The 12500-nt window shown below is 43.4% G+C and overlaps 1 protein-coding gene across 1 annotated transcript in view; it reads left to right on the top strand.

Moving 5' to 3' along the window:
- The window catches only part of LOC311226790 (receptor-type tyrosine-protein phosphatase delta-like), a gene marked incomplete at its 5' end in the record, with an annotated part of 145607 nt that overhangs the window by 129014 nt on the left and 4093 nt on the right, over positions 1–12500 (top strand). The window contains 4 exon segments of the mRNA XM_084312195.1: positions 1516–1698; positions 5501–5545; positions 5547–5559; positions 5562–5655. Coding sequence (XP_084168321.1) covers positions 1516–1698; positions 5501–5545; positions 5547–5559; positions 5562–5655 — 335 coding nt within the window.

Consider the following 12500-nt stretch of genomic DNA (forward strand, 5'->3'; position numbering starts at 1 on the left):
TCACTGCCACACGACATCCGGTTAACCCTTTCACTGCGACAATACACAGAAGGTTAGCCCTTTACTATCACACAACCGACGGCGATGCTCCATCATTAGCATCATTAGCTCCGCGGAAAAAACATATATATAAATATATATATAAAAGAAATAAAAAGAAAACATAAATAAATGTGTATACGTTTTGTACATAAAACTATGAAACGTTTGTAACCTTTGCTAAATGATGTACTGAATTAGGAATCATTTGTGTGTAAATAATGTAATGTAAAAAGGGTAGGCAATTATAAGCCTCGGCTTCAGCCTATACCTTTTCGGTCATTTTATGAAATTGTTCGTTTTTTTAAATGTTCTACTACTATGCTTTGTATTTGTGGGGGGGGGGGGGGTCCGGTTGTGCTGCTCGGATTACGTCCTCTTGAAGTTGGCAGGCTTCGAATTTGAAAGTAGATTATCTTCATAGGTGTTTGCCTTGTTTTCTATGATAAATCCTTTTTTTATTCAAAGTAACTAGTATGGGTTCGGATGAATGTAAGTGGAGTAAAAATTACGATTATTTCCTTTGAAATGTTAAAAGTACGTTTCCTAAAATTCAAATACTCAAGTAAAGTACAAGGTGCCTCTAAGTTGTGCAGTACTTGAGTATAGATACTTAGTTACTTTCCACGGCTGCATTAAGTGACAGGAAACACTAGTTTTGAACCCAAGGAAATTATAAAAGAAGGAAGGGTCATCACGTCACTTGGTGCCAAGTGTGGAAACTTTCAGTTCGGCCGACATTGAGTTGAATGGGATCAGCTGTCTCCTTGTTTATGTCGTTTAAACAGGTTATTACCTCGGATGTCAGAATCATCTGCAATGTGTTGCTTTGTTAACTAGCTATCGTTTGATATAATATTTGTGTATTTCCTCAGATAGCCGGTATATTTTGAATTGTAATACAGGCTTCAATAGTACTGGCACCAAAGTCCGGCACGGCGGCACCAATCAGAGCATAGAACGGCAACCGCTGGTATTCTGACGTGATGACCCTTCCTTCTTTTATAGTTTCCTCGTTTGAACCCAGGATGTTGCGTTTACGTGGTTTGATGCACTTACCTTGTTGAGCCACCGGGGACATCCGTGTGTTAACATTGTATGTAATTTAGTTTGTTAATTCTTTATTCATTTGGATTTGAAGAACTTCCCCCCCCTGAGTCTCTCTTTCTATAGCCACGCCCACTTTTTAACATTAGGCAATGCTGGCTCCCACTAGCTGCATGGAATATCAAGCAGGTGAATCAGCATACATCACTGCTATAGTAGCTAGTCAGCTTAGCGGTCCTCGATCGGCTAATGGTCTAATGCTGCGGCTTGTCAAAAAAGGCACTTCAAGCACCAGAGCACCATGCGAGAAATACACTATGTTACAAAATTGATATTCATGAATCAATCAACTCCTATTTCCAAATGGGTTTTTCAAGCATCAACTGTTCCTGGTGTGAATAGGATTAAATATGGCTGGGGAATGAATAGCAATGTAAGAGAACATTGTGTGTCATTGAAGTTGTTCCCCCCCCCCCCCCCCCGCAGGAAAAATGTCACCAGTACTGGCCAGCGGAGAGGTCGGCCAGATATCAATACTTTGTGGTGGACCCCATGGCGGAGTACAACATGCCGCAGTATATTCTGAGGGAGTTCAAAGTGACGGACGCCAGGGTGAGCACACAGTCCTCCTCTTTGCTGCCTGCTTACTACCTCTTTAACCCCCTTCCCTCTGGCAGAAGACTCCAAAGTCTCAGGTGTAGGACATCTTGTTTTAAGAATAGCACATATCCCGAGGTTGTCCGTCACCTGAACTCAAGCCCTAATGCACAGGCACTTTGTACCATAAGGGCTTGCACTAGCCGGCAGGCCCTTTAAGGCATATGCACTTTAAATGGAGCACTGAGCTCTTTTACGCACTGTAGCATTTTTTTTTTAATGTTTGTGAAATAATAATTATACTTCAGGGATTGCATTGTATGTATTCTTGTATGTTTTTATATTGTATGTTTTTATATTGTATGTTTTTTCCACAGTTTTATGATGTAATGAGCATTGCACCGAGACAAATCCCAATCAACCCCAATGTGTTGAAATGGCAATAAAGTATCTATATATCTATCTTTACTGCACTGGGCGTCTAGGCCATTGAAATACGATCCTGCGAAGAAGGGAGCTCCCAAGTTCTGCTCCGCTGTTTTTATGGTGCAGACGCGGGTCAGCTGGATAACTCTGCCTTCCTGTCTGTCGAGTACTGACTGAGTTACTATGCACATTTTAAAAACGTCGGTCACAAAAGGCACAGTCTGTGCACACTGCCGGAATGCACTGCTGCGAGCGGCCAAAGATCGCAGCTCTTGATTGACGGTGTCAACAAGCGCCGACGTTTCATGGACGCCGGTCTCGTTTCCTGGACGGTCTCGTTTCCTGGCCGGTCTCGTTTCCTGGCCAGTCTCGTTTTCCTGGACGGGGTCGAGAGTTTCCTGGACGGTCTCGTTTCCTGGACGGTCTCGTTTCCTGGACGGTCTCTCGTTTTCCTAGGCGGTCTCGTTTTCCTAGGCGGTCTCGTTTTCCTGGGTGGTCTCGTTTTCCTGGGCGCCCTTGTTGTCCTGGGCGGTCTGATTTCCTGGATGGTCTCGTTTCCTGGACGGTCTCGTTTCCTGGACGGTCTCGTTTCCTGGACGGTCTCGTTTCCTGGACGGTCTCGTTCTCATTTCCTGGACGGTCTCATTTCCTGGACGGTCTCGTTTTCCTGGGCGGTCTCGTTTTAATGGGACGGTCTCGTTTTAATGGGTCGGTCTTGTTTTCCTGGCCAGTCTCGTTTCCTGGATGGTCTCATTCCCCCCCCCCCCCACATGCTGTATGTATTCATTGACTTCGCGCCGGGGGGCCTTTTGGCTTTTCGTCGTAGGAACGCCTGCGCTCTCGTTGCCCGGATGCGGACGTGGTGGAGGTTCACACTCGAGCTCCGAAACCAACCCGGGCTGTTCACCTGCACATGTGCCAGACACTGTTGTTCCATAATGTGACGGTTTTACACAGAAAAGGAAACCTTGCATCTGATCCTTTTATCTTACCTTTTGTTTTAGCTAATACAATTTTTTGAGAATGTATATACCGGTAGTCAATAGTCAGTATATAGTCGATAGTCAGTACATAGTCAGTCATTTCATAAAGACAGGTGGTCAAAGTCCATTTATGGCATTTTTATGAACCTCGACTACCAGGGGGTTATGAATAAATTACTACTGCACTAAAAAGCTTGAAGCTTGAAATCTTTATTATAGCTGTGTGTATCAGAGTTAACATTTACTGAGCTCTCAGTTAGGATACTGGCCTCCCAGTTATCCTTTATAGAGGCATATTGTGTTTGTAATTATTTGAGTTTATTTGAAATGCTCATCCATGCACTCACTCACTCACTTTTATAGAGATTAAAATGACCCTCATTTCATGGTAGCGTTTCACCCAGCTGAGTAATTAGTTGTTGTAGCCTCTTCAGATGTTGTCCGTTTTCAATATTCAGTTTATTATCAACAGGGATAGAGCTGTAAAATAATTGAGGATTCATAACCACATAAGAAAATAATTATGTGTGTGTGTGTGTGTGTGTGTGTGTGTGTGTGTGTGTGTGTGTGTGTGTGTGTGTGTGTGTGTGTGTGTGTGTGTGTGTGTGTGTGTGTGTGTGTGTGTGTGTGTGTGTGTGTGTGTGTGTGTGTTAATCCAAGCTGTCATGGGTGCAAACATTTACAAAATATAAATTGCAATACATTTTTTAAGAACATTTAGATATATCTGCTAGGACCAGCTAGTCCTTTAGGTTTATGGAAATATAGGTCTAGCAACATTTTGTCCAGGAAAATACAGAATAGATGCTCATGTCAGCAACACAATATATTAATCATTTTCAGAGAAACGAGGTGACAAAACGTTTACTACTTAATCAGTATAATAACAGCAGATACGGACCAGCTAGCCTATAGCTTAAAACCCCGGGCGAGGTGTTTTTGGCCCAACAGCTAGGCTAGCTGGTCCGTATCCACTACCTTGTCAGTGGGGACAGTAGGTAGAGCAGTCGTCTGGTTATCCGGAGGTTCCCGGTTCAATTCCCGCTCCTCCCGGGCAGCGTGTCGAAGTGTCCTTGAGCAAGACCCTTAACTGCTGGTGATTGAACAGGTCGACTCCTTGCGTGGTCGCCTCCGCAATGTGTGAGTGAACGGGTAAAATGCGAGGAACAAAATTGTAAAGCGCTTTGGATAAAAGCTGCTATATAAATGCAGCATTTACCATCTGTACAGAACAGCGCTCATCAGTTGCCGGCCGGTTACGGTTTACCACGGCAGCACCACTACGGACAACATCACCGCACAGGAGCCCCTTCTCACCGACGCGCTGGCAGAGTATCAAAATGATCCGTTTACGCCAAACTAAGGATTTCGAAAGGTACGACAACGCAACGCATGGATATATATATATTTGCGGGAAAACGACGACACGTGTGAATGTTGGAAAATAGACAGCCGCCTCGAGCTGCCAGGGTTTTTAATTCCATCAAAGCGGCAGACGGATAGACGACGGCGGCTTCTCTCTGTGTAGCGCGCGCTGCACTCGCTCCTCACCGGGATTGATTCGCTTATCAAGGGGATACAATATCACTTAAGTAAAGCGCACCCTCGCGCAGGATTCCTCGAGCTCTCCGCGCCACTTCAAAGGATTTAGCGTCTTTAGTATTCACATGTTTTTAATACATTCAAGGTGAAATGACAGGTATCTTTAGCGACAAACCCCCCTTTTCTCTGTCGCTCCGGGACTGTACTTCATGTCCCCCCGGCTGCCATCTTGGTTTGAAAAACCCCACCAACAGCCTTTGTGTCGTCATGGAGAACGGTGGAGGGAGGCGCCTCATGGGGTCTGTCTGTGAAGCGCTGTACTTCAGATGGCCTCCCCTGTTGTTTCACTTAGTCGCTAGACCTCGTTTATCTAGGAGAATCCACATAACTTGTGAACACTTTTGAAATGTACATTATTCGAATGAGTCCCTGGAAATAGTTTGCGACGCGTGCATATTTTGTGTTTTAAGTAAATTGCAGCACAGTATTTTAGCAACGTTTTTTATACATTCAGAAATATTGGGAAAAAAAGAACTGTACTTACATTTGTATTGGTTGAGCTCAGACATACATTATTATTCATGGTCTTCAGTTGACATGTTCCAAGGTACTGTGTATGTTTACACACATGGTCACCTTCCGCCATGCTACCAAATGGAATGCCTTTTCCATAGCTCTGTGTGACGATCCTTTTGAGTGACCATGCTCTGTGCATTCTCTCTCTCTGTCTCTCTGTGTGTGTGTGTCTCTCTCTCTCTCTCTCTCTCTCTCTCTCTCTCTCTCTCTCTCTCTCTCTCTCTCTCTCTCTCTCTCTCTCTCTCTCTCTCTCTCTCTCTCTCTCTCTCTTCTCTCTCTCTCTCTCCCAGGATGGACAGTCACGGACAGTAAGGCAATTTCAGTTTACAGACTGGCCCTGAGCAAGGAGTGCAAAATCGGGAGAGGGCTTCATCGATTTCATCGGCCAAGTACATAAAACGAAAGAGCAGTTTGGCCAGGACGGGCCCATTTCGGTCCACTGTAGGTAAGACACTGTTTCACTGAAAGGATAAAAATCTCACCACCTGGTCAACCACCCTTCACAAGGGTAAGACCCTGAACACCCAACCACCCTTCAGAAGGGTAAGACCCTGAACACCCAACCACCCTTCAGAAGGGTAAGACCCCGAACACCCAACCACCCCTTCAGAAGTTAAGACCCCGAACACCCAACCACCCTTCAGAAGGTTAAGACCCCGTACACCCAACCACCCTTCAGAAGGTTAAGACCCCGTACACCCAACCACCCTTCAGAAGGGTAAGACCCCGAACACCCAACCACCCTTCAGAAGGTTAAGACCCCATACACCCAACCACCCTTCAGAAGGGTAAGACCCTGTACACCCAACCACCCTTCAGAAGGATAAGACCCTGTACACCCAACCACCCTTCAGAAGGGTAAGACCCCGAACACCCAACCACTCTTCAGAAGGTTAAGACCCCGAACACCCAACCACCCTTCAGAAGGTTAAGACCCTGTACACCCAACACCCTTCAAAAGGGTAAGACCCCGAACACCCCAACCACCCTTCAGAAGGGTAAGAGACTCAGAAGGAGCTTCTATCCCCAGGCCATCAGGATGCATAATGACAATAACAACCATGTAACAAACCATCAAATACACTCACAGCACCAGTGGTGCGTTATTGAAATCATCTGGGGTGACACGCACCACGTGCACGCGCGCTCCCTGCGCGTTGCGCACGCTCCCGCGAATGCGCATTTAATGTCCCCTCGCTTGGGCACAGACTAAAGACAGTGCCTTAATTGCCTCTACGAATGGAATGTAACACGTCTTCACAACAAGGTTAGGTGTGAATGTGTCTGAGAACGTATTTAACACACCTGACGACCGGAGCTATTGATATGCAAATAGCGAGTGAGGTCCCACACCGTGGTACCCCGTGCCATGAACAACGCATGCCTGCACAGCACACACATCCACACGCACACACTCACTTTAAATAAACAACTCACTGTAGCACCCACTTTACCCACTTTAGACACTTTAACACATTTTATATTTATATTTATTGGTAAAGAGATTAGAGCACTACAACTCATACCTCATTACACCTTACCCTAAGTTGTACCTCATCCCATTTCTGCATTGTACTTTATATTGTATTGTAACTCAGTTACAAAAAAATTTCTACTCTGTATTGTATATTGTATATATGTATATTGAACACTTTTGTTGAACACTTTTGTTTACACTTGTTACGTACTTGACTTTTTTTTTACTTATCTTTTTTATTTTGTATCTAGCACACTCAGGAGGAGAACAGGAAAAAGCATTTCATATAAAAGTATTCTGTATTTTTGTATGACAACTAATAAAGAAACTTGAAACTTGAAACTTAAGACCCCGAACACTAAACTTGACCCCCAACCGCCCTTCAGAAGGTTAACACACTAACCCCACCCTTCAGAAGGTTAAAACACTAACCCCACCCTTCAGAAGTTTAACACACTAACCCCACCCTTGAGAAGGTTAAAACACTAACCCCACCCTTCAGAAGTTTAACACACTAACCCCACCCTTCAGAAGGTTAAAACACTAACCCCACCCTTCAGAAGTTTAACACACTAACCCCACCCTTCAGAAGGTTAAAACACTAACCCCACCCTCAGAAGGTTAAAACACTAACCCCACCCTTCAGAAGGTTAAAACACTAACCCCACCCTTCAGAAGTTTAACACACTAACCCCACCCTTCAGAAGGTTAACACACTAACCCCACCCTTCAAAAGGTTAACACACGGCGGCTAGGTGGTGTAGTGGGCAAGGCGCTCGCCACCAATGCAGGAGACGCTGGGTTCGAGCCCAGCTCTCCGCATTGCTACCAGCTTGGCTGGTCGTTCATACTAATACAATTGGGAGTATAGGGGGTGGGAAGCTGATGGGTGGAGATCGGACGTTGTGGACAGCGACTCCTACAGGTCGGTTGGTGCGCCTGCACAGCAGAATCAGGAAGCGACGGGGGCGGCGTGTCCCTCCCACGCAGACCCCCGACGCTGAGAGATCGCGCTGTGCACGTCTCTACTTTCCGTAGCTGCATTTCTGCAGACCCCTCTCTGATTGGTTGAGCCCATTTCTGCAGACCCTCTCTGATTGGTTGAGTGAAGCCCCTCTCTGTTGGTAAAATGAAGCTCGGGGGTAGACGCCGGCTCGTGTGGTGAACACAGAACATCGCTGTTTCCCAACAGGAGTAAAGTCCGTAGCAATTAGCAATCCGAAGTGACATTGACCACCAGACTCTTTCTCTTAAGGCATTAACTGGGTTAATTAATATAAATGTTATATTGTAACTGTCTAGTTACACATTGGTTCCGAAACATGTATGTTCCAGGCTGCAATTAAAACTTTGATCTGAGAGTGCTGGCTTCCTGCTTGTAACTGTCTAGTTACGGCATTAACTGGGTTAATCTAAATGTTAGGTATTGTCACACCAGGATCAGTTGGTATGATGAAACACATGTTATTATATGTTTGATTGAAATGTTGTGTCTTACTAATAATAACAAATTCCTTGGTCAATAGAAGTCTCTGTGATACTTTCTGAATATGATTTGGGAACATCAAATGGGCAGGGTTATAATAGAAGAAAGACAGTGTAAACAATATAATTACCTCTGATATAATAATGAGGAAAAAGAAACAGGATACACAACAAGGTGCATGAGATGAGGTTATATGTAGAACATGGTACAGTTACAGTAAGTGGGGAGTGCGTCATGGTACAGTTACAGTAAGTGGGGAGTGTAAACACTAAACAGTGATTCAAACCCCCTCAATGTACAGTTTCTGACAGCTGGGCTGTGTTAAACTTGTCACGTGAAATAACGTTATGTGTTGTCACGCGAAATGTGCATAACGTTATGAATAAACCGCGAAATAACATAACGTTATGTTATATACACGCGAAATGTGCATAACGTTATGAATAAACCGCTTAATAACATAACGTTATGTTATATAACGTTACAATTAGGGATGTCCCGATCGCCTTTTTTTGCTTCCGATCCGATCCCGAGCATGTGATTTTAAATATCTATCGATCCGATCGTTTCCGATCCGATCTTTCACATTAGTAATCAATTTTGACGCATTTTTGTCAGAAACTAGAGCGAGACAAGCCCATCTGTTGCCTATAATAGTCCGGGGCGCGAGAGCGGAGGCTTTTATTATTACATTCACCCTGAGAAATGTGCTTCTGCTTCATATGAGAAATATTAAAAGTTTCAATATATGTTTGCACATTAGTATACATTCAGTGTTCGACTTACGTAATGGTCCATTCTGGTCTGAAACGGCGACGATAAACCTCAGTCACGTAACGTTATCCTCCAGGTGAAAATTTTGTCTGAAAACTTCGCCTCCAGCCTGCTGCTTCATGAGTTTTTCCTCCACGCGGAATCTCCTCCTTGCAAACATTGCAACTGGCTTGACTTTATATTTTAAAATGCTTAGTTCCAAACCTCTGACATTAAGTCTAGCTGCTCAAGTCAGTGGATATTAACTGTGTTTCGGGAGCGACGTGTTGTTGTTGTGGTCGCGTGTAGCGTGTAGCGTCTAAATTAAAGGGAATGTTTGTTGCAACGGTGAAAATTAAAGGGGAATGTGTTTGTTGTGGATAATTATTCTGCTCTGTGTGACAATAAATACATTAATGATGATATATTATATGTAATTTAAAACCAAAACTAAGGCCTCCGTATGAGTTTAAGACGTGGACATGGTCATGTTTGTTGAATAAAAATTTTCTTTTTTGACTGCCGATTTTTATTATTAATTTTTCCCGATCCCCGATACTCTGAAAAGCACGTGATCGACGCCGATTCCGATCACGTGATCGGATCGGGACATCCCTAGTTACAATGTACAGTTTCTGACAGCTGGCTGTGTTGTGAAATGTGCATAACGTTATGAATAAACCGCGAAGTCACGCGAAATAACGTTATACGCGAATCTGGTAGTAAATTTATTTTTATCTTCTTGATATGATAACATTACGTCCGCCTTTTGCCGTGTGACGAGCTAAACCAATCAGAGAGGGGCTTCGCTCAACCAATCAGAGAGGGGTCTGCAGAAATGGGCTCAACCAATCAGAGAGGGGTCTGCAGAAATGCAGCTACGGAAAGTAGAGACACGCGCTGTGCAGGTGAAAAGATGCGACGGCTGCTTCCTCGAGTACCAGAGGAGACACGTGATGTAAGGCTTTGTCCACATTGCAGCCGGCTTGTGGGAGGCATGGCCTAACAGCAGAAAAATAGAAAATGGGAGAAAAAGTTGATCAAACAAAAAAAAAGTTAACACACTAACCCCCCCCCCCCCCCCCCCACCCTTCAGAAGGTTAAAACACTAACCCCACCCTTCAGCAGGTTAAAACACTAACCCCACCCTTCAGAAGGTTAACACACTAACCCCACCCTTCAGAAGGTTAACACACTAACCCCACCCTTCAGAAGGTTAACACACTAACCCCACCCTTCAGAAGGTTAACACACTAACCCCACCCTTCAGAAGGTTAACACACTAACCCCACCCTTCAGAAGGTTAAAACACTAACCCCACCCTTCAGAAGGTTAACACACTAACCCCACCCTTCAGAAGGTTAACACACTAACCCCAACCGCCATTCAAGTCAGACCAGAAGATGCTAAAAACATTAGCACCGTACTCCGGGGGGTTAAATACAGTTTATAATACTTTGTTTGGTCTAACCTAGCAGTCAAGCTTTCTAACCAAGTAGGGTCTGTTTGATAGATACTGTTTGGTCATTTATAGCAAAACGTTTTAGTGATTGAATGTAAAATAAAATGGTAGCTACTTTCGCTAAAAGGGAGCTGTCAATCAAGTGTGATCTGATCACGCCCCTAAAGAGCCAATCTCTTGCGGGTTAGGAAGGGGGTAAATGACGAAGTTGACAGGCGGCCACGTGAAACATCTTGTTACCTGATTGAAAGTATGGATCTCTCAGGGTTTGAGCATGGTTGCAAACATGTGGGATAACGTAATCACAGCAACTCAAAATATATAACATGGGTCTAGTCGTTTGGATACATTTTAATGCGGAAATGTTACCTATTTCACCTTGAACCCTTTAACTGCCGCACTACCAAACGGTTAACCCTTTCACTGCGACAATACACAGAGCGTTAACCCTTTCACTGCCACACTACAGTGGGTTAACCCTTTACTATCACACTACCGACGGTAACCGTCGGTAGTGTGATAGTAAAGGGTTAACCTTCTGTATTGTGGCAGTGAAAGGGTTAAAGCATCCGGTTTTACATGCCATAGAAAGGCTGAACTCTGCAAGCTTTGCTGTAATCCCACCGAGAGGAAAGCTGTGCACAGACAGTGAATAAGCGCTCCACGGTGCAGCACCCGGTGGTACAGTAGTACATACTCCTGGATTAGAGAGACAGAAATACAGCAGCAGCAAGACAAAACAACACAAGGAGGGGGAAAGAATCAGTTGTGTAGATGGTTGTTATTATGTTTTTAGACTGTGGGGTTTTGAACGGGAGAGTTCAATATTATTTCGTATCCGTTTTTTTTCTTTTTAAATATCTGGCTACAATTCCACAAATATTTGTCTAGCATAATTGAGGATCTATAAAAACCAAAATACAATGCAAAGTAATGTTTTTCTGTGTGTGTTAAGATAAGATATTCCTTTGTTGATCCCCTTGGGGAAATGTGGGCACCATGCCAGCATGGGGGAGGGGGGAGGGGAGGTACAGGTATGGGCAGGGTAATAGTAGAAAAACATTTTCATTTCATTTCAACTCGAAAGGCAACTGAGGTTTCCCTCATTTACAATCACATCAGTGTACATACAGAAATAAGCACAAACAAGGCATATAAAATCACACATGAATAAAATTCAGATTTATGTGAAAAAATATTAAAGGAACATGCCAACATTTGGGGAAAATAGCTTCTTACTAAACGCATAGAGAGGAAACTGGTATCTATCTTCGTGTCTCTCTCTGGAGTTTCTCCAATTCAAAATCCCTTGCTCCATAAGTCCCTGGTTAAAGCTGCACCGAGTAGTTAAAAAATAAGAAAACAAATCACCCCTGGAAACAAAGTGAACCTACGTTGCCCTTAGAGGAGGCTTCTTAGTGCGGTGAAGGTGGCGCACCACAGCCACACAGATCATCCCCAACAGGGCTCCCGCTTTCTCCTGTAACATCGAATGTATTCAGTACAAAAGATTAGGGCTCTCAGTTTATCGCGTTAATTATATGAATTAATTACACAGCAAATTATCGCGTTATGAAAATTAACTCAAAATTAATATACATTTATTTTTTTTATAAATATTTATTTTTATTTTTATTTTTTAATCTCATTCATTCCATAAGAACGTAGAATAAACATTTACAGACTATTTTTTTAAATGGTCCATTTGCATGTTCTTGGTATCTGATTCTAGGGACATCTATGGATCTCAGGGAATGTATTCCCAGTGTCAGAAATACTGTGTCTGTTACTAGGCTTGAGTAAATTGTAATGAACCAAATGAGAATATCAATAAAAACTTTTTTTTATCTTTGACTGTGAATAACACCATGCTAAAATTGACCAGACGTGAAAAATCTAAGCAAATTAATAAATGGAAGATGATTAAACAGAAGGTTTTGTAGATACAGTACTGAATTCTGCCATCCGGACACATGCAATTTGAAACATGATTATAGAATATAGAATATCAGGCATAAAATGGTTATGAGATTAAAATGTGATTAATAAGATTAATTAATTACAAATCCTGTAATTAATTAGATAAAAGAAATGTATCGCCTGACAGCACTA

This window comes from Notolepis coatsorum (assembly GCF_963971535.1).
Source record: "Notolepis coatsorum genome assembly, chromosome: 4".
NCBI classification, from domain to species: Eukaryota; Metazoa; Chordata; class Actinopteri; order Aulopiformes; family Paralepididae; genus Notolepis; species Notolepis coatsorum.